The sequence below is a fragment of the Centruroides vittatus genome, unplaced genomic scaffold, assembly GCF_030686945.1.
Source record: "Centruroides vittatus isolate TY-2023 unplaced genomic scaffold, ASM3068694v2 contig_300, whole genome shotgun sequence".
Taxonomy (NCBI): Eukaryota; Metazoa; Arthropoda; class Arachnida; order Scorpiones; family Buthidae; genus Centruroides; species Centruroides vittatus.
In genome coordinates, this window is record NW_027121917.1 from 786,577 (window position 1) to 810,369 (window position 23,793).

Below are 23,793 nucleotides of genomic sequence, written 5' to 3' on the forward strand. Positions count from 1 at the left end.
TTTTGTGCTTTTGTTAAATTTGAAATACTTATCTGTAAAGAAAAGAATGAAAGATGACTAAAAATATAATGCCTATGAGTAAAACATTACTAAAAATACCTTCGATAAGAATAAGTCAAGGGAATTAACAGCAAAATTGATTAAGTATTCTTATAAATATGGATAGTCAGGGCCGTGGAGACTTTGAATTGCGCTTGAGGATCCTATCAAGCGGATTCAATTTGCCTTTATTATTTGAACAAATTATTATTATATTATTACTATTTGAACAAATAAAATACCTAGAATGTTTGTAGTCCCTAAGTTTCCCCTTTCCCGGAAAAAAATTCTATCTGACTACTCTCGACGAGCCTTTGGATTTGACAAATAAAAACAATAAATATGGAAGATCTGGAATAAATTAAAGTTTGATAAATAATTTGTATTGCAATTTTTTTCCATAATACATAAACATTTTTGCAATTAATTTTCGTTTGAGTTAATTTATCAAACCATTTTTTTTACATTTATCTCATAATTGGTGGAATGTCTATTTTAATTTGTTTTTCTGTTATTTTTAAAAATTTATTGCAATTTTACAATGATCACTGTATATACGTACATTCAAAAATTAATTTAACAGCAAAAAACAATTTTTAAACTAGAAAAGAAAACTAATAAATATAGTAAAATGACAAAATAACCTAAATGTATTTCTTTATTGAGCAGTTAAGATGATCTTTAATTTTCTTTCGTTTTTCCCATTAAAATGAGATATGAATTCTTTTAACAAGAGTATTTTAATGAGCAGTTACTGTAATTGATTTCAATATAATGTTGCGACGGCAATTATATTAAAAATTTTACTTAGAAATGACAATTTTTTTATTTCCTGATTTAATTTTTTACAAATAATCAATAAATTTTTCTTACTGCTCCTCAAATTTCTGATCCTATTTTTACACTCTCCGAAAGTTTCAGAAATACTTGTGTGTGTTGATGATTAGCGTACAATTGGTAAAATTTTACAAAATAATTCTGAAGAAGAATGAACACAATACTTCCAAAAATTCAAAAGACTTCAGAGAGTTCCGTTGTTTTTTCTTTATGTGTAATCATATCTATAATGAAACAGCTTCTTTAATTAACGAACAAATAATTTTATCTGAAATTGGAAACTTCCCGATGGATGTAATGTAGCTTTTATTGTCTTGAAATTATTTCTAATTTTGGAAAGTTGGTGCATTGGAGATGAAAGAGTTGATAAAGAGAAGCAGTTGAAATCTCTATTTGGATATTGTTTCTGAAAAAATAATGGAATGAAAATTTTTCACTTTATGTTTTTCAGTAATTTCTGATAGTATTTTTCCTTTTTTTATTAGCACGCATAGTCCCAAAAATGCCATTATCTGAAACTGTTATTTATCTAAAGAAATCGTTATAAAGATGATGAACTTTTTATTGTCTTGTTTAAAATACAGATTGTTTTTTTCTACTTAAAAGGAAACTTTGTCTTGAATAAATAATACATTCAATTCTGAAGTTGTTCCTAAAATCACCTTTAATTAACCTAGATTCATAAGATCAAAAGGGAAAAGGATTAAATTTCGAGCATTCAATGCAGAGAAAAAAAAATGATTTCCAGATCATCAAGCAGACTCTGCACTACATACGCTGGTTCTATCGCTTTATAGAAGATTTTATAAACAATGGAAATAGATCTTTTGAGCACACACAATATGTAATATAACAGTATTTTCACAAGTAAATATATCAAACTATAATCAACGTAGAGATAATATTCGCTAGACAACAGATTTAAATTTTGTTATAACTCCTAATATGCCAGACATTTAAGTCCAAACTTTCAGATTGAAAATATATCCTAATGGCAAAATGCTGGTTGAAAAACTTCATATGATCCAAAATAAAATCATTTTATTGTCATGTATGATTTTAATTACTGAATACCCTAGATTTATTATGAGCAATCCGCGGCCCGCGAAGTCCTAAAATGAGGCCCCCGAGACTTTGGCAAAATAAATTTCATTTCCTATTTACTGCCTCGCGCCATTATACAATCGTAATTAAGCTGATACGAAATATTCATTGGTCAAATTAAACTTGCCCAATGAAAACTTAAGAATAAATATTTATATCGCTGGGTTGCATATCATTAGCATAGAAACAATTTATAGACTCGCTAGAACCTATAAAATTTATTCTTTTTTGATTGTTTCTTCTATTGACTGCAATTTAGGTGAAATTAATTTTCTCTCTTGACAAAACGCAAGTAAGCAAAAAGTTTAAATGCAAAGTATACAAATTTAAAAGCGAAAATCTCACTTGCATTCGAGCAAATTTCAATGATTATTGCCCCTGAATACGAGAATTTTTTATCATAGTAGAATTTGTAATTAACGCAGAAGAATTATGATACGTTAATATCATGATTGTGTAACGCAATAAACCTGTTGAATCTTATAATAAAAAGTCAGAATTACAATTTATTATATAGTGAAATATCATGTGAACAATAAAGATTGTTTTTTCTAAATAAGTTTTCCTCCATTGCAAAAACAGAACACCAGTACAATAAATACTAATAATAAGATCTATCCTAGTAGACATTTATATAATAAATTGTATAAAATAAAAACACAAAAGCATATGAATGAAAAGTCAAATTATTTGCTATACTATGAAAGTAATAGTGTATATCTTTCGTTATAAAATTAGATATGCATTTTAGTTTAACCTATCAAATTTTAACTGTATATCTTTTTCTCATTGGTAAATTTTTACTTTTCCGGTTGTGTTATATATAACAGAGAAAAAATATGACAATTGCTCAAAAAATGACATAAAGATTTTAATTGTTGAACTCCGGACCGCGAGAAATGCAAAAAAATTCAAGACTTTTTCTGTATGTATGGATGTTAGTGTGTGAGGTGCACGATTTTGTTCACCCTGTTTAAAGCTTAAAAACTCCTATACTTTTTGTCGAAAATTTCTGAAAATTGGCAAGGAGGTTTATGTGTTAGAGCGGCTTATGCCATTAAATTTTGGTGGTTAAATGTCGACAAGTTGGGGAGATAATGGGAGTCATATGTATCTCGAGTAGAACCGGACTTGATGACGATTTTACTTGTTATTAGCATTCACAATTTTTTATAAAACCCATCCTTACCCTTATAATTAAGCCTTTTGCTATTTTTTTAATAAATAAAAACATAAAAGTGTTTTTAAATAAAATATCATAACAGATAGTGCCACACGCAGTTTTAAATGTTGCCCAGAAAGTTAAGAAACCCGTTGCTGGATTTTATTACTAAATTTAATATTTTTGGATTCAAAATTATACTAAAACATGAAACATATATTTCATCAACAAACGTAGCTGAATTACAAACAAATAAAAAAAATGAATACAAAATAATTTATCAACTCTGATTTTCATGATACGAATGTAAAAAAACAAAAATTTACAAAATGCTATTCACTGATGAACTTAAAGTAAAGTAAAAACTAAAGAAAATATATTTTATTTTACGAGTATAATTTTACAATTTTTGATAATTGATATATTAAATTTGAGTATATTTATATAAATAGCTTTTAATGTATGTTTCAGCCCGTCAATATCTTAAAACAATTCACCGTAAATCTCTTGAAATGTTTAAAAATGTCATTTAGAAAATGTATAGAACATTTATCGAATTTAAAATATCTTCCACTAAAACAAAGTAAACTTTCTTCATTTTATAAATAATTGATATCAAATTCAGTTAATGTATTTTATTAATTTTTAATCATATAAAATTTTAATAGACTTTGTTATCTAATATATTCCAATTTTATACTGTTTCAAAGTCACTTATTAAACAAATAAGTAAAAAGAAATTTTTATTCCTTTTACTGTTTAATCTTTGACAAAACATTTTAGAATATGTTACTTGGATAAAATTTTGAAATATGTATTTTTTTATATATGTTCTATATAATTTGTTAATACAAAGAAGACAAAAAGATCCAAAAACGAGTTGCTTAACGCTCTCGGTAACATTTAAAACTGCGTGTGTGGCGCCATCTGTTATGACATTTTATTTTAAAAAGATTTTCATATTTTTAACTACTGTATTATAAAATGGCAAAAAGCTTAATTTTCAGAAGAGAAATAGATTTAATAAAAAATATTTTAAAAATTTAAATTAAAAAAAAAAAACGGTTTTGATGTAAAAAGTCAACATATTTAGATGATAGTTTCTATTGATTTTAGAAAATGGAGTGATTAATAGTTTTCTATTAGAACAACGTTCGAAACATCGGATATCTGGTTTCACATCAGTCAATTACATCCACTTCGTATTGAATTTTTAATGAGAAAAGAGTTACATAACGACAATACTTTATATATTCGTGATTTTAATTCGAATTTTTGAATGGAACATAAGGAATTAAAGTAATTTTATTTGTTAAATTGACCAAATTTCTAGAGTAAGTCTTTCATTATTTAATAAGCAAACAATATTCAATATTAAATAAATGAATAATTTTTTAAGAGAAAAATGTTAATTTGTTTGATACTACACGTTTAGATATTCAATGAATTTAAACAAACAGAATTTTGAATAATAATTTCATAGTTTAATCTATTTTCATAGTCAAAATCTATTAATGAAGTAAGATTATCGGGTTTAAATGGAAGATTTAAATATTATTTAGTTAGATAAATTTTAAATAATTAATAAAATCGTATATACTGTACATTTGACTGTGGATATTATTTCAAAAAAGAATTATAATAATTTCTATTTCATTTCTTAAACTGTAATAAAGTTGTTTAACAGTACATGACAATACATTCTAAAATTTCAAGAGGAAATTCATTTAGTTAATACAAATAACGAACTACTAGAATGAATATGTTTATTGTCCAGCTCATATTGAATGTATAATCTAATATTGATAATTGTTAAAACTTTAGAGTTCTGATAATAAGTTAACTTTTAATTGCAAGTCAATAAATTCATTCTGAATATATGTAATAACTAAGTATAATTAACTGACTATTCTAAACAAAATGAATTGAATTGATTTGATGAAGTAAAGCAACTCAACACTTGAACGATCTGCTATGGAAACTGCTTCTCGAGAGACCTGTCTCTGTGAAATTTGTCCCTATTTAGGTATTTTTAAACACTCGAAGAAAGCCCGCCAGGGTCAGAGTGGATAAAAACCATTGAACACTAGCTATTTAACGGTTCGTGCCTGACCAACAGGCAGGCCACCTGGAATTTTCTTGAATTTCTTCATTTGTTTAACACGTAAATAAAGACCAGTTTTCCCATAGGAAGTCCTCCCGAGAGGAAACGGAAATTGCCTGTTATGCGTTTCTCATTAATCTACAATTCCACACGCGAAGAAGTCCGGCAGTAATGGGCTCCAATACGTAACTAATAAAGTAAATAAACAAATAAATATAGTATTTAGATTAATAAAAGCTACTAATTAAAAAAATAAACTTGAAATATTATAAACGAAATAAAGTTAAGAATCCTTTGTGGATATTATTTCAAAAAAGGGTTAATGTGTACCTAGGTAGCCAAGATGGCGGCCGGGGAATTTTTTCCCTTTATTCTAGACGACAACGGAGAAAATTTTTTTCCTGTGTTCGACGTAGCGGCCGCGTTTCCTGTAACCTCGAAACGGAGACGCGCGATTTTGCGTTTATGACGTGAGAGGGAGCTCTTTGGAAATGTGACGAAATGTGTTGGTGCCGAAATCGTCGAATTATGCAAATTTCGTTTGCAGGGAGTTTAGAAACAGTGGTGTGTTGCATGTTCAGTGTTGGCATCGAAATTTTTTTTTTTTTACAATATCTGTTCTTTCCGAATTGCTAAAAAGGTAATTTATATTTTTTACGAGTAAAAACAAAAAGATATTGCGTTTTTTCTTGAAATTTTGTGCACGTCATGGGCGACGTTAATTTGAGTTCGAAGGAATTCTGGGCCAAATGTACTACCAGGAAGTTTTATAAAATGATGGAAACAGATTATTCGGAATTGGGATTGAACCGGGCAATTGATAATGCATTCAAATTTGCTGTCAAATTAGGTATACAGCAGATAGAATCGCGGTGTTCTACGTGCGAATAAGACATGCAAATTATATTACAGAAGCGAAAGAAACGAATGTCTTCTTAGATGCAGTTCGTGTGCAGTTAAATATTCAGTGTACGAAGGAACTTTTAAAAGCAAATGTAGTCGTCTGTTCCTCGGGATGCATCTTGTCATTCATAATGGCACTACCTATGTCTAGAATGTGGTGCGACGATTTCGGCTTTAGCATGCGGGATATCTCGAAAAGCTAGTATAGAACCCGAGACAGTTCCGCCTGCACCCGTTCAAAACATCGATAATAATAATAATAAGAAGTGAAAGAAATCAAAGAAAGGTCGGGATAAGGAAACGTCAACCACCGCGAGTAAAAAAAGAAGAAATAAGAAGTCATCGACAGTAGCAGCCGACGCAAAACAAGGGGGTAAAAAAGATCTATAATAAACGAAGATCAAAGTTCGAAAGTCGGGAGGAAATGTAAAAAAGGGAAATGACAGACAATCAACGTGAGTAAAAAAATGTTTTTTTTCTATTAAAATAGGGTTTACAGTAGCTTATTATAGTATAGGAGTTTTTAGGTCGCGTTATTACGAAACAGTGCGCAACGCGCAGTCTCCATAGAAGACGAAGATGGCGACCGGAAACGCGTTAGCCACGTCGAACGCAAGGAAAAATTATCCCCGTAGCAGTCTCGAATTAGGGAAAATTTTTCCCGTCGTCGTCTAGAATGTAGGGAAAAAATTCCCCGGCCGCTATCTTGGCTACCTAGGTACACATTAACCCAAAAAAGAATTATAATAATTTCTATCTCATTTCTTAAACTGTAATAAAGTTATTTAGAAAGTCATCAAACTCAAATATAAAGAAAATATTTAAAAATTAAATCAGAATTATTTAGTATAGAAAACTGTTTTCCGACGATTCTCAGTTAAAAACACTCAAATATACAGTTTTACAACAAACATATTCTTCTGTGTAAACTTGTAAACTTGTTTCGTTTTTAAAATTACATTTTAAGGAAATTTCTGTTCTGATTTTTCTGTTATACAAGTTTTATAAGATCTCGAAATAAAAAAGGCTTTTAAAATCATTTTTGCATAACCTTAGTTGAAAAGATTTTGCATGCGATGATGTAATATGAAAAGGATGACATAAAAACTCCAAATTATTTTTCTGTTTATTCAAATTAAATATATCTTAAACTAATTTATGCTCTTTCGATCAACTATATAAAATTACGAAATCAAAACAATATATAATTATTCCAAACAATGAAGTGACCATGCAAATAAATAAATGAATATTTTTAAATCCATTTATTTTTGATTGATTATTTGCTTGATTTTCTTACTAACGAAACTTTTAATAAAAAGAAAGACATTCGTTAATTTTTACAAAATAGAAATTACATAGACTAATTTATTGCAATTTTTTTTTAAATTTTACGTTATTATTAACGCAATTACATTATTTTTATATTACTCTTACTATAAATAGAATTTAAATATTTATTATAAAATTTTAATATTTGTAAGTAATTATTACAGTAATAATAAATCAGAAAATAAAAGGAAAATAATTTTGATAATTTCTCTCAAAATAGTTGTAATTATTCTTTGTCATCTTCATCATATTTAACCTGTTAAATGCTACATTCACATCCTGAATGAAATTATTTGAACGCAAATAATGTGTCCTTATCGGTATATCATTTCCATTATTGTTCATTAAACTAAGTAAAGACGATAATAAGCGTTAGAAATATATTCTTTACGTTAAGAATATTGTCGCAAGTGACATAACAAATCAGTTCATAGCTATTAAATTATTGATGCGTGTTTTATTAGATTACGTTTCAAATTTTATAATTATTAATTTAAAGTTTAACTCAAGTGGAATAGAATTTCAATATATTTCTAGACTTATAATTCTTCAGAATTAATTTTCCGTAATGATGATTCTAAATACTTCATTAATACGAAATTACTTTTATAATTTACAAATAATTATGTCAGTGGTTTCGTTACTTGCGTATGTTATACACTTATAAATTAAAAGAAATGCTTTACATTGGCATCAAAGCCGGATTTGTGTATAATCTAAACAAGCTACAGCTTAAGGCGTTACGTTACGAGGAGCCTTGTTCTGTTCACAAAGACAGTTTATACATATTATCCATTATTATTTGGTGAAGAAGTAAAGCCTGTTGTATATTGCAGCGCAGGACCACAAGTCTAAATCCTACTCTGTTCAGCAATCTGATAAAGACAACTAAATTAATATGCATAAATAAAATTGCTTCTGATAAATATGAGATTAAAAATGAAATAAGATAGAAGATTTTTAATTAAAATTGATTTATGATATGGAAATATAGCAAGAATAAATAACAATAGCACTGACATTACTTTAACTTTCTCGTATAAATTGGAATAATTTAGCCTAATTTCCGTCAAAAGAGTTTACTTTTAAATAAAATGCACGTTAGATTTTTATATTTAAATATATAAATATATATTTAAATTTAAATATTTATTTAAATTGTACATTTAAAATTTAAAAATAAAAAAAATATTGCTATTTGTTTTATTATTTAGAACTAGCACACCCGGCCACACGTTGCTGTGGCTCAAAATGTATCTATTATAAATGTATAGCACTTCCCCGCGGGGGAGAATTTCGAAAAATCCCTTCTTAGTGTACATTCTTTCGACGTACTCTATTGAAACGCAATGAAAAACGCAGAAAACCGCATCTAAAGTAGTATAATAAGAGACGAGTTCTTCACGGTCAGCCTAAATCTTGCCCCTCTCCCCGCGGAGGAGAATTTCGATATCTATATTACATAAAAACACGCCGGTATTCGAATGCAACGTTGTGTCAAAATTTCAAAGCAATCGGTGAAGAACTTTCGGAGATTTGAGATTAGGAACAAACAAACATTTACATTTTTATTTATATAGAAGGTAGATAATTGAAATGCCAAATTAATAAAAAGAAGTGCAGTAATATTGTGGAAGTGTGGAATTTAATTAAAATCTCGAAAAATTTGTTATTAGAAGTAATCTGATTTATGATTTAAATATAATTTTAATTTGTAATATATGTCTCCTTTATATTAAAATTACTCACTTTTGTAAAGAGATTAAAAGTTTATCTTTACAGCTATTTAAATATTAAGATAAGTTTTAATATTTACAGTGTAATTTAAGAAGTAGTAAGTTAATGATGCGTAAATATGTTTAATATTACCTGTTAATTAAAATATTTAAATCTAAATAATCGTAAAGATATTAAAGTTCAATCTTATCACAAAATTACTATTTGACTCAATTTTATTAATACTTGGCAAGATTATTTTTCTAGATAACCTAATAAATTAATTCATCTATTTTGTTCATTCTTCATTAAGATAATTTCTCTTTTATTACTACTTATGTTAGCCTTATCTCTACATATGAATCAATATAAATTTGTAGAGAAATATTTCGTTAAAGACAAGCGAGCATTGGATTTTAATTTCCTTCAACGTAATAGTAATTGTAAATTTAATTTTCGTAATTTAAATAATTCAATCTTCATTTTTTTCTTCTATTCGATCAACGGGTAAATATAGTTTGATAATAAAAGGGTGTATTGTATTTTTTCGTAAGAAATTAACCAAAAATTTCATTAAAGTTGTTAAATGTATATAGTTTTTTTTTACCATGAACAGATATAGGCCTATAAGATTGTTTGCGTCCTAGAAATTTCATTCTGCAATTTTCAAATTGCAGACCTATACATTCCTACTTTCGTCCGTTCTTTAGTCTGTGCTTCGTTAATCTCGTAAACGAAATTAGGCAGAAGAAAATCTAGATCAGTTATGCAAAGCTTACGGGCCCGCAGGTTCCAATTAACTGTATGAGAATTTCCGATCCAAAACAAAAGTCATGTGATTTTAATTCAAACTTTTCTCGATAACGAAGTTAGATAGATGATCGGCATGACTTGTTTGTTATCAAGAGAAGTGCGGTGTAAGGGGCAGAATGACACTAAAATTCAAACCAAACAGGGAAAACGTTGGGACTAGAGCCCTCTATAAAAAGAGTATGGTCAACTGGGGGGTCAAAATATGATTGGCTACTGCCGATCACGTGGTTTGTGGACGCCATTATGAGGCCAGCTTCCGATCCGCTTATGACAAGTGAGTGTCAATCAGCTATTTATTACGATAAATAACAGGATTCGAAACTTTATATACCAGGTAGTTCCAATCTAAAATAGATTCTAAACATCAAGTTAGTTCTTACTTTGCTATACTGACGTTAGAAATTATTATTTTAGCCTTTAGATCTATCGATACATCTATATCGCTCTTAAAGCTACCACATAAAAATAGATCATGCCGGGTTGATCAGCCATTAATTGCTCAAAATAGAGCTCCTAAATTCAAACTGCATCGATTTCCAAGTGATAAAGCTAGGAAAAAAAGCATTGGCGATTAAAGTAAACAGGCTGGATGAAAATAAGAAATTATGGATTCCTGGAAAACATGCATTACTTTGTCAGAATTTTTATGAGAAAGGACTTCTGCTTTGCCTACCTATTTAATTGTACATTGCACATTAATAAACTAAAGCTAAAGAGTATTAAGTCTGTTAATACATTTTAACCTTTATAAGTATATTGGTTTAGTGATGTGAATATTTACAATTAACTCTCATAGGTTCATTTTGAGAAAGATCAGTGTGAAAATTACAGGAAGGATGGAAGAAGATTGCTGAAGCTCGATACCGTCCTACACTTTTTTCTCACAGACCTGCACCTAAGAGAAGATGCTCTGAATCAAAAACAGGGCATAGAAACAATTGTGAGCGTATAGATCCGACCTTGCACCACAGTTATGCTACAAATTATCTCCTATGACATCTACGCAGCCCAGTACAGGTATATTTATAATATAAATTTAAAATATTCTTATTAAATATTTTATTTTTTTATTGCATACTTTGATTCTTTTTAAAGATAATGCTGAAGAATGTAAAAGCACGAATGAAGATGAAGACAATGAGACATCTGGTCCAGTATTTCGAGACTCCGGTAATCTTGTTAGCCAGCCACTGTCACCAAAATCAAAACAAATTAATGAATTGTAATCTCAATTGCATAATGCATTACATAGAGTTAAAAGAGTGCAGAAAAGAATAAGGATCTCTATGAAGAGATAAGAAAATTAAAGTCTAGAGTCAACACACAGAGTACAAACATAAAATTAATTTTCAATCCTGATCAAATAACAGCCCTTGGAAACGTGTCAACACGGAAAATAAAATGGCAAAATAATACAATAAGAAAGGCTCTGCAGTTAAAATTTGCTTATGGAAGATCAGGCTATGAAATGTTAATTGAACAAGGCTTGCCTCTTCCCTCTTTACGGACATTGTAAAGACGACTACAGAACACCCCCTGTAACAGGGAAATTACCCTTTTTATTAATAAATGATTGATATTTAGTAATTATCTGCATTCCTTGCAAAAAATGCAGAGAATCACTATTTGTTACTATGTTACACTATATTACTTGAGTTTTTCTTCTTGAAAAATAAACTTTATTGATTTTTTTATAATTTTTGTCTTTAGTTATTATATTTTTAAATTTAAATACATATTTTTCAGATTATTTATATTGCAATAGTGCTGTGAATAAATGTGATCCACTAAATATAACTTTTTAATATTTTCACTTTTTTGCTTCTAGCCCTGTTATTGTTATATATTTTGTCCATCACTTATAAACTACAATTATTCCGAACATAATTAAAAATTATTTCTAAAAATGTTTAACTTAATATAACTTTTTTCTGAATCTAATTTCTGTTTTTAACTAACATTGCTCATTTAAATGCTAAGCAGTACTGTGACATTGCAACTTTGGCCTCAAAATGGCGTCCATACGTTAGCGTGGCCATACTCTGTTTATACAGGGCTCTAGTTGGGACGGGAACTCCGATAATTATATACGAACTTCCAATCCAGATCCGAAGTCACGTGATTTTTTAAATTAAAAGATGATTAAAAATTACAGCCAGCAATTACAATCACATAAATAATTGCTCTTTAATAAGTTGCAATACTACTTTAGTTTTGATTTGTTGCTTCAGTTACGTAAATGATGAATACAAGTTAAATGATTTTTCTAAAAAATCTTTAATATGCTGATTTGTATTATTTTTTATTAATTTAAAAACTTAATCTGAACTATAAAGTCATTTACAGTTTCACATAGAGAAGGAACAAAGTTTTCACAATATGTCCATTTTCACACTTAATAATAGTAATTTCATTTGGCAGAGTCAGCCCACCGGTAGTCGATACTACTGGTGTCTTATGTTCACTCCTGATTAACTGACAGGCCGGGCCGGGAGTTTGCAGGATTCTCTTCGCGTGTCTAACAACCTAGATATTATCCAGAAAGTCAGTCGGGAACTTTCCCTTAGCAAATCACTCTTGTGAGTTGCAATATCTCATCAAACGAAACAAAACATATAGCAGTTAACCTGTATTTTCAGGTTCGTCTCCTCCAATTAAAATTGTTCTTTTGGTGTGTAAATGGACAAATTGTGAAGTTTTATGTTGTTTTTTTTTCTGTGAAATTTTAAATTATTTTAATTTTTAATCTACATAGTAATTAATATTTTTACTTACAATTAATAACTACATTCGAATAGCATCGTTTAGTAATTAATAATTACTGTAATTTTAAAATACTGATAAATGAAAATAATTACGAATATTGTATACGTAATTTATAGTATCCTAAATATAGCTATAAATTTAAAGTGGTTTAAATCATATTGGGTTCTTGGTAGCACAATTTTCAATTTAGAAATCGAGTTAAAAATTATTTTCGACGATTATTATTAATAGAGCCTGCTCTTATAAAAACATACAAAATAAAAGTTTTAGAATAAATTATCTTGAATTTTGAATGGTAATATTTCAAAAAAGTAGGAAGTCACACTCACTAAAAGCATTAACAGCAATATATTGAATTATTTCTCTTGTTTTTGTGGCAAATGTTGATTTAAAAACTATTTAATTGGAAATATTCATTATTAAAACTGAAGTTCAGAGTAGAGCTAAAAATTTTAATGATGTGTGTTTGGTTATACAAACATGAAAGCTCTGTAACCTTATAAAATGCAGCTAAAAAAATTGAAATAGTATAGTGCTTTTTAATTTATGATTTATAAAATTTGTTTGAATTGATAGAACAAGGCAATGTAACACTTGGGTGGTCTGCTTCTTTTGTAAACATTTTTCGGAAGCTGGCCCCTTTTTAGCTAGGGTACGTGATTGATGTGAAGAAAAGATGGATGCGGGTGTCTCGATTTCGTGGTAGTTAAATATGTCTTGGTAAATATCCGCGTTTACAGAAAAATTATTAGAATTGGTTTGGTTTATTTGGTTACAGCAACGCGACACACGAGCAATCTGCTGAGGAGGATGCATCCCATGAAGACTTTTATGTAAAGGTGGCCTCTATTTAGGTGTTACTAACAAGAAGAAAACCCAGAAATCTCCACGTGGCCAGTCCGTTAGCCATGCGCAAACCCACGACCAACTACCGATGTTCAGTGGTTTTATCCACTCGGTTACTGAAGAGCTGTAATTTGAAAAAATTGTAGACATTCCCGCTGTCGTCCGTTCGTCTCTGTTCTTCCTTAATCTTGAGAACGGAGTTAGATAGAGGAAAGTCGAGATCGTAAGAGAAAGAGGACCAGATTAACTATATATGAACTTTTAATTTGTACCGCAAGTCTAATTATTGCCAACTATGTCTTGTTTATAAAATCGTACTGCCTACTGTCTTACCAGCTTAAAGGTATGGAGGAATACTTGTCAGGAGTTAAAATTTGGCACAGAGTATTTGGGCACCTAATCACACAGGCAAGTGATTAGGTGCCCAAATCATGCGCGCATAAAAAAACCAGACTTGCAGATAGTCAGGGGACCAAGAACCGAAACACAATAAAATACAAAATGGCGACACTCTACAAACAGACAGAAGTGCCAGATTTGCGCATGCGTTGATCGTTGGTAAGTTGGAAACACGAATGTTGTGAAATCGAATTTTGACAAACGAATCTTTGAAAAAAACCCATTTACCTGTCTCGTGTTATTTCCCACATATTTCTGGTCGCCACGTTCTAACCTCGACCGATTGACCGCAGGTATCTCGTTTCTTCTTCGGAACTTTTTGAAACTAGATGACGCGTCGTTATAATTTTATAATTTTCTATTAAAACTAACTTCCGAAATAGAATCATTTTTTTCTTTTTACATTTATTAATATATATATATGTATATTTCGTTTGTACAAAATAAAAAAATAATTGCAAACGCTACAATACTCACCATTATTTTTTTCAAAAACGAGAAATTTTCGCATTGACAAAAATTCAATCTGGGGCATCATGCAACGGAGAGAAATTTCAACATTCGATAGGTTAATTTCAATGCAAATGCATCGTGGATGACCTCGTGGTCGTGGCTGTGGCCGGCGAAGTTTGAATGATCGCACTCAAAACCAGCGATACCAAAGATGATTGGAGAATGAGAACGAGACCCGCCGTGAGCGTGGAAGTGATCCTGTTTAGTAGTGAGTCTCCGAGACATAGTCTTGTCCCAAATACAACCTTGCCGTTTTACTTGTTTCGATTCAAAAATTTTCCCCCGAATGGAGTTAGATACGTAACTGGCACTACTACATTCCACACAGGCAAGTGCTATCTGCTACCTGTCGCAATAGGTTTTCATTGCCACAGTAATTCATTGAATGTAATATACGAAGGTAATTCAAAAAGTTTCTGTACTTTATTTATTACAAAAAAAAAAATACTTTACTTACAATTTATTTGTCAGCGTCTCCTTCAAAGTAGTCCATGAAATGAATACACTTATCTCAACGGGGTTTTCACTTTTTGAAACAGTCCTGAAACGTTTTTTCCGGAATGCTCATAAGCTCCTCTGTCGTTTTTTCCCTATCTCTGGAATGGTAGCAAATCCTTTTCTTTTGAGTGTGCTTTTTAGTTTGGAGAACAGAAAAAAGTCACATGGTGCCAGGTCAGGTGAGTAGGGTGGGTGGGGAAGCACAGTGGTCTTGTTTTTGGCCAAAAACTCATCAAATTCTGTGGAACAAATGAGCAGCGCGTTGTTGTGGTGAAAAAACCACTCGCCACTCCTCCAAAGGCCGTATTCGCCTGATTCTGTTTCTTAGGCGTTTCATAATCCCCAGATAGTACACCGTGTTGGTTGTCTGGACTGTAGGTAGATTTGTGATGCACAACCCCTTTTGCATCGAAAAAACAGTTAACATTTGAGCGAACTTGTCGAGCTTTTTTGGGGTGGGAGATGTTTCACCCACCATCACTATAAGCCTTGGTAATCAACTGAAAAGTGTCCGTGAAGGATTTCCCGAGTTTCACACAGAACTTCACAGAACAACGCTGCTCTTTCAAAGAGCTCATTTTCGCGGATCCGATTTTTCGCTGAACCCCAAAAACATCCCTTTACATAAACGGCCGTAACTAATTACCAAAACAAGATATCAACGAACGGATTGAAGGAAGTTACTCAAGCTTGCTTGCTTTGCTTACTTGCCGCCCTCTGACGGTGAAGTTAGGCGTTATCTACGTTGGCTATTTCCCCCGGTGTAGTTGTTTTTCCAGATGAGTGGAGTTGGTTGGAGAAACAAATGGCGATCTCAAGATGAAGTACTTAAAAGGTCTAGAAGAAATGTTTGACAAAATCAGTACAAATGTGGAGGGATTGTAGGAGAATGCACAATGGGGGTGTGGCGTCCAGAGCCGTAACTAGGATTTTGGACGCCTATGGCCAAGAATAAAAATGGCGCCTTTTTAATTTTTATTATAAAAAAAATAATTTTATTCTAAAAAATGCTATTGTAAAAAAATTATCTAATGACATTCAAAATACTATATAAATATAAATATAAAAAATTTTTGTGTGTTATTAATTTCGAATACATATTCCAAAACCTTCTCATTGGCGCCTTTATTAAATCGACGCCTATGGCGGGGGCCACATTGGCCATACCCTAGTTACGGCTCTGGTGGCGTCATTGGTGGTTCAGGACACTGAGTGACCAACGTCAAAAAAAAAGTGGATGAAAAAATGTTTGTCGACCATTGGCAGACAAAATGAGGTGAGAAAAAGTTAGATTGATTTAGTAGTTGTAAGTATTTTTGTATTCATTAAAAAAGATCAATAAGGATTGAAGACAAACGTCTTTTGGGTTTAATTGAAGGCAGTCGCTGATTTTGAGTAGATGATTTTTGTAAGACTATTATTTGAGAGGATTCTTCTCTTGATGTCAAATTTTGAACAATCGGTTCGTAAGCAAAGAGTTGGTTCTTGCACGGTTTATGACGTTGTTGATGCGGCGGTCAGTGATGTCAGGAATGGAAATGTCTGATGTGTTAGAGATCCAAGGGTAGAGATATTTTTTGGGGTAGGTGTTCCAACTGTTGTTCAAATGTTTCTCATTGTCAGACTTGATGAGAGTGTTGAGGTCTTTGGGGGTTATGTAGTGGGTGATGTTAGTGTTGAGGGGGTTGGTTTTGGCGAGTTTTTCAGCTTGTTTGTTGATGGGAATGCCTTTGTGAGCTGGGGTCCAGATAAGCTTGGTCTGAAGGTTGAGGATATGCCTTTGGTTGAGGATGGTGTTAATGATTTGGATTAAGGTAGGGGACTTAATGTAGGGGACGTGGGTTGTTCAAAAAGTTCGGGAACTTTTGAGCAACTCACGTATATATTTTTAAATTATATTTTTTTGTAAGAATTATATTTAGTTAATTATTTTGTTAACTTTTTTAGTAGATGGTTTTGTACAGTGTTTCTCAAACTTTTTGGACCGCGACCCCCCTTCTGCACTTAAAAATTTCAAAGGACCCCCAAAGAATGAGTATGTGTCGAAAAACATCCCGGAGGGAGGGGGTTAGGCTCGTATTTAAATATTTATATTCTTTTTATTATTTATATGTGCAATTTATTTAAGTAAAAATTATTTTATATAGTTTTTATTTCTAAACATGAACCCATAGTAAATTTATAAAATATTTGAAAAAAATTGATCTAGAATCAATTTTTCAGCGACTCCCCAAATATTTTTCACGACCCCCTTGGGGGTCGCGACCCCCACTTTGAGAATCACTGGTTTAGTAGATGATAACTTTTTTAGTAGTAGTACATGTAAAGCCAGTAATCAAATGTACAAAGAAATTAATATAGGAATATCGATAATTTGGAGTGGGATGTACAACATTTTCCAATTTTGAAGTATTTGAACCTAACTGCTGGGTTTCGTAGCAATTGATCGAACAGCTTAGTGTTGTGGCTATAATTTGGCTATAGGAGGGCGGCGGGTACATTTCTGCTGAGAGGGCGTCTTTGTAGCATTGAAACACGAGGTGTGCTTACCTTCAATGTAAAGCTTGTGAAACCATTTAGTTAAGAATAAAGTTGTTATATCGTTCAAGCACTGGATTAATTGTGAGTACACATATCTTAGCATGCGACAATAACGTGACACTAAGGAGTGTATAGCGAACAAACAAACATTTTCATTTTATATACAGATCACCCTCTTAACAGTGAGCGATGTATATATACATCAAGGGCGATCGTGTGGCAGTGGTGAGAGACGTATATATATATATATATATATATATATATATATATATCCGCAAAAAAATTCATATAAAACACCTGTACCATTACATGAAGTCGTAGAATTTTCTTGAGTAGATGGATTCTCTGACTTTGTTTTGGAATATCCTTTAGTTCTCGAGAAATTACAATAAAAGAGAGAAAATTAAAACAAATATGAAATTTTCGAGGGCCATCTTCCATGCTTCGAGAGAGGCGTGTATGGCATCTCAGGCCTTTACGCCGGAAGACAACAGAATGGGAAGAGTCGGCCTTATAGAAGACAGCCAATCCGAGAAGACAGGTGGGAGGTCACGGACGCGACCAAAGTCGGCCTCATAGGAGACGGTCCCGCGAGAAAGGGAGATAGAAGTGCCTTCCGGGAGGACTTGGAGGGAAGCTGTCCCCTATTCAGGCGTCATATGCAAGGAGGAAAACCCGGAAAAAACTCCCGCTGCCAGCTCGTCCGAGTGAAGCGCGAACCCCCGATCGAACTCCGGTGTTTAGGGTCTGGTCTCCGCCAGTATGAGCAGAGACGGAGTCCACTCGCCCACCGGTGGAGTTTCGAGGGCCATCTGTCGACATAAATCGAATTTAAACCCCCTGCCATCATCTGATTGGTTAAAAAAATTAATATTCCTAATTAAAAAAATTAATATTCCTATTCGCGTCAGAAAAAAGTAGGTGTGACTTCTGTAAATCACACTATCGCGAGAGCACCGATACGACCGAAAAAGTAAACAGCCTACGTCATTAGTCTAACGGTCCTTGTCTGACCTACTTTTTGTAAAATCAACATTAGAGTAAGATGTAGTAATTTATAGTAAAACGGTCTTCTCTAATATTCATAGTACTTTGTAAAACTTGAATTTCAATTTAATAAGTATTATTTAGTTCAGAAACATTATAAATACATCATTATATAAGAGAATATCATAAAAAACTTTATTTTTTAGTATAATACAATTTACAAAATCAAAAGTTTGTATATCGTGGTATTACGAAAAAACTACATCAAATCATACAAAGTAAACTAATTTACTTAAATTCAGTTCATTATACAACTGTCGATACACTTGCTTTCATCAGTTTCTTCAAACAAAATTCGAAAACTTCAATTAATCCTTTAAATATTTTAAGCGCCATTACTATTCGAATGATGCATTTTAACATCAAGACTGAATTTTAAGTAATTTATTACTGTGAATACGAATATAACTGAAAAATATTTTCACTATAATCACTAGGCCGTAATAATCACAACTAAATGGTTATAATTATAAATTTTTCTAACATTTTCTGATCGAGTAATACATAAAAATAATTTTTTTATGTTAGTCTTGCCATATTCTACGTATACTTTCTAAATTCACATCCATTTAGTTTCATCTAATTACACTTAGAATGTAAAAAAAAATCTACCAACAAATTAATTTGCTAATAAATAGACTATTTGCTAATTGAACTTTGTATTCTTCTTTGACATTGTTTTACGTATAGCACAAAATCGGTAGACATGTGAGGCTAACCAGTTGGGTGAAAGTGTCACGACAACCTAGCGGACAGCACTGCCGTGTGGGAGTGGAAAAATTCACGGAGACAGGTCTTCCATCACAAACTTTTTATTAAGTATAAAAAATGACGCTTACAACTACTCTTTTTCTTCGGCGCAAGGCCTATCTGTAGGGGGGGATCAGTCCACGTAAAAATGTTCAGTCTTTTTGTCGGTGGATTTCTCTTCTTCTTGCAAAGATGAGGAGGAGGAGAACGTGGACCTCGGGGCGCATCACACAACTAGCGGGGATGATTTTTCGGCGGCGGGACCGGTACGATACTTGTCGGGATGAGATGGCGAAATTCTATCCCAAAACGTCGATCGTTCGTTGTCGAACAGCGACCAATGTCCAAGAGCGGAGCACTCCAAAACAAAGAACTAATAACTGAGAGAACGTCACATCCTTTTCTTCCTAGGGTTTTTATAACTTTCCTTTTCCGTTAGGTCGATGCCGACTTGCCTCCGCTCTCCAATTGGTCCCCCCTTCGTTACGAATTGTAACGAGATCGGAACCCAGGTCGTTGGATGAGTCAACATCGACGGACAATTCGATTCCTATCGACGATGTTCGATCTAAGTACTCAAATTCATCTATTGTTTCAACCTGAGAAGTCTGACTTTCTCGGAAATTTCTACAGACATGTCCTTTTATGGACATGTAATATTCATTTTTCGTTTTTACTTTTTTTACTTGTTGATGGGTTTTTTTACAACATTAATTTATTATAATAATAATTATTATTATTTGCTTCTATTCAAAAACAATAAAAAAATTTCTTTTCCTTTTTGCACAAATTCTAGACCCATTTCCGAAGCTTCACAGGGCTCTCCGCAGCAGGCCCGGATCCAATAAGTGCGGGGCCCGATTGGATTTTTTTTGCGGGGCCCTCTATATATTAAATATTTAAATATTTAAATAAAATGCAATTATATATATATATATATATAATGTCATGGATCATAAGATAGGTAAACTTCTACATACATTAAAAAATAAAAATGCACAAAATACAAAAACAATTACACTTTATTGAATATAAATTTACATATTTCTAAGTTTTTGTTCTGTAAATTCTTCTAAAATAGTTTGAAAATCCAATTTCCTTGCTTCTTCACTTTCAATCGACATAATTGCTAAACTATTTAATCTATCCTGAGTCATTGTCGATCTCAGATAGTTTTTAATTAGTTTTAGCCTGGAAAATGATCTCTGTCCAGAAGCAACGCTCACTGGAATTGTTAAATATATTCGGAGAGCAATAAACAAGTTTGGAAATGCCGTTGCTCTGTCATTTTCCGATAAAAATTTGAACATTTTAAATGGATTTTCAAAAAATTCTGATGGAAGGATAGATTTTAAAGCTTCCGTTTCTTCAACTAACATTTTTCCATCTATATCAGCTTCCTTCACTATTGGCGCATCATTTTCTGTGAACCTAGAATCTGTTAGAGAAATTTCTAATTTAGCTGCATGTTTTTCAAGTGCTTCTTTTTCCGTATTTTTGAAATTTTTCCAGAAACCCAAATAAGTCATTATGATTTTTCAATTGTTCAAAACGATCTTTTAGTGATTCTGTAGCTTTATCTAAAACAAAATTTAAAAAAGATATCTTGTATGCGTTTATCGGATCTACAATAGGTTTATCATCGCCTTCAGAATTGAAATGTTTCTTTCTTTTCCGAAGCCTTTTATTTCAAATTCTGTAGATATTTCCAAATCTTCTGCAAGAGTTTTTGCTTGAACTAAAACTTGTTCGAATCCAGTATTTCTGTAGTCGCTTAACCATTTTAAAAGTTTTTCAAATGAAGAAAGTGCAATGGATACATCTACAGATTTACTTTGAAGTTCCTTGCTTACATAATTGACTTGGAACAGTAAATCGTACCAAAAAACCAGTGATACTAAAAATTTATAGTCTTTCGTTGCATTTCCAAGAGATTCTGCCTCGCTTTTAATCTGTGGATCTTCGGTAATTTCTGATATTTCGAAAAGAGCATCATAAAATTCACCTATTTGGTATCTCACTGCTTTTACGCTTTGAATCCGACATTCCCACCTGGTATCGCAAAGAGGCTTCGCAGTAAGTTCTTTTATATATTTGAGAAGTATTAACCATCTTTTTGAAGATGCCGAAAACAAAACATATAGGCGTTGGAGAATACCAAAGAAGGTTAAAGCTTCTGGACAAATTTTTGCTACATCTCCCGATACTAGATTATAATTGTGACAAACGCAAGGAGTAAAAAATGCCCTTGGATTTTCTTTTAAGAGTCTAGCTTGAACACCGGAGACTTTACCCTTCATATTCGAACCATTGTCATATCCTTGCCCTGTTATGTTGTTGATGTCAAGCCCTAAACTTCGAATTTCTTTCTTTAACACAAAAAATAGATTTTCTCCTGTGCTGCTCTCTACATGTATAAATTTGATAAATTGTTCATATATAGCGATATTCGAGCCTGGTAATGTTCCATCTGAAACATATCTGATGCTAAGAGACATTTGTTCTTGATGACTGATATCTGGAGTACAATCCAAATTTTATTTTTTAATTTGTTGCCTATTAAGTTTGTTATTTCATTTTGTATTGTTTTGCTTAAATAACTTTGGTGTATTTGTTTTGTGGCGATTCTTTGTATATGATCCTGCATTACTGGGTCAAATTTTCCAAGTAATTCAAGTATTCCTAGAAAAATTCCATTTCGTGCATCGCCTAGGTTTACGATGGATCCTCTAAACGCGATATTTCATTCAGCTAAAAACTGAACTACTGAAAATAATCTTTCAAATATATTATACAAACGAACTTTTTCTTGGTTCAACAACTTCTGTTGAACATTATCTATTGTTTGCTCAGCAGAAAGTCTTTTTTGAAGCTCTGTACATTTTAACATAGCTACCAAATGATTTTTTGATTTTTTATGTGTGGCTAATCTATTATATATATTTGGCCAGTTATTAAATCCTACAGTAGCTAGTGCAATTGAGGCACCCATACTGAATAGCCGACAATAAAAACAAAATATTCTGTCTTCTGATTCAGAGTATATTATCCAAGGACGGCTTATTATTTCACCATTCGTAAGCTTTCTTTTCAGATGCACTTTTGAAAAGTGTGTTCCATCCTCTTGCCGCGGAAACTCATTTAAGATAATTTTTGTAGGACCTTTTTTAACTAAATAATCTCTTATTTGTTGAGTAATAATCCCGAGCCAAGAAGCGGGATCATCAGTTATATTCAGTTTTTCCATTTTCATTCCAATATTTGCTTCTTCCGGTTCCGGTCTGTGTAATTGTGTTTCTTGTTTATTTTTTACCTGTTATTCTGTATTTTTATCATCATTTTCTTCTTCACCTTTGTCATCATTATCTATTTTTAAAAATTTGTTCAAAGCACCTCTGAGTTTTTCACTTTCGATTTTCCTTTTTGCACTTAATTTCCTTTTTAGACTACCACTTTTATATTTTCTTCCCACATCTCTTTCTCGTTTTAGTGGATTCGACATCTAATGAAAAAATTAAATGCATTTTTAATCACAAAATATACTTACATTTTTAATTTTAAATATAATTTCTTGTTAATAAATATTATGTAATACAATTAGTACTTACCTTTTTTAACAATAACAATTAGTAATTGTAGTCACAAAATACGACAATAATAATTAAAACGATTAGAAGAATAGAGAACTGCAAATGCAATAAACAATTGACATTTGATAGTAGCTACATCTACTTAATAGCGAGCGCAGCACAACGATGACTAATGCCAAAAAACGAATGTGAGTGCGCCGAGTAAGACGCATATAGAATAGAATAATTGAGAGAGAAGATAGTACTATCCGATTAATTAAACGTTAGTCAAAAACGACACTTACGGGTATCCGTTTTCTATATTATAATGTATATATATTATAATAAACACAATAATAAATCTAATCCATCAATGCGAACTTAAAATAAATATATTTTTAATTATTTGAATAATTTATAATTTATCTTTTATCGTCAAAAGCAATTTGCTTTAAATTTCGAAAAATAACTTTTTGTTAATTTTGGTGGTGATGCGGGGCCTCTTCAAGTGCGGGGCCCGATTGGGCCCAATCGCTCCAATCGCCTTAAATCCGGGCCTGCTCCGCAGTGGCGTAGCGTAGTGGGGGCGGCAGGGACGGCCCGCCCCGGGCGGCACTTTTAGGGGGCGGCAAAATTTCACAATAAATAATAATATCTTGTAAAAATACATAAATAAGGGGGCGGCGAAATTTTCCTCCGCCCCGGGCGGCTGACACCCACGCTACGCCACTGGCTCTCCGCCATTTTTTAAATGTTGCTGCGTAGTAGCGACATTTTACCTGAGAGCATTGTACGCTGTCAGTTCATTCTCCGATTGCATTTCTCGCGCACGTTTGGTTTCGCGTGACATCACA

General features: G+C 31.9%; 1 protein-coding gene across 1 annotated transcript; it reads right to left on the minus strand.

Moving 5' to 3' along the window:
• Positions 1 to 20,995: 20,995 nt before the first annotated feature.
• Positions 20,996 to 21,868, minus strand: LOC136972697 (zinc finger MYM-type protein 1-like). Its single transcript, XM_067267305.1, has one exon. It carries the CDS (start codon positions 21,866 to 21,868, stop codon positions 20,996 to 20,998), a length of 873 nt encoding a protein of 290 aa, XP_067123406.1.
• Between the last annotated feature and the right edge of the window lie 1,925 nt (positions 21,869 to 23,793).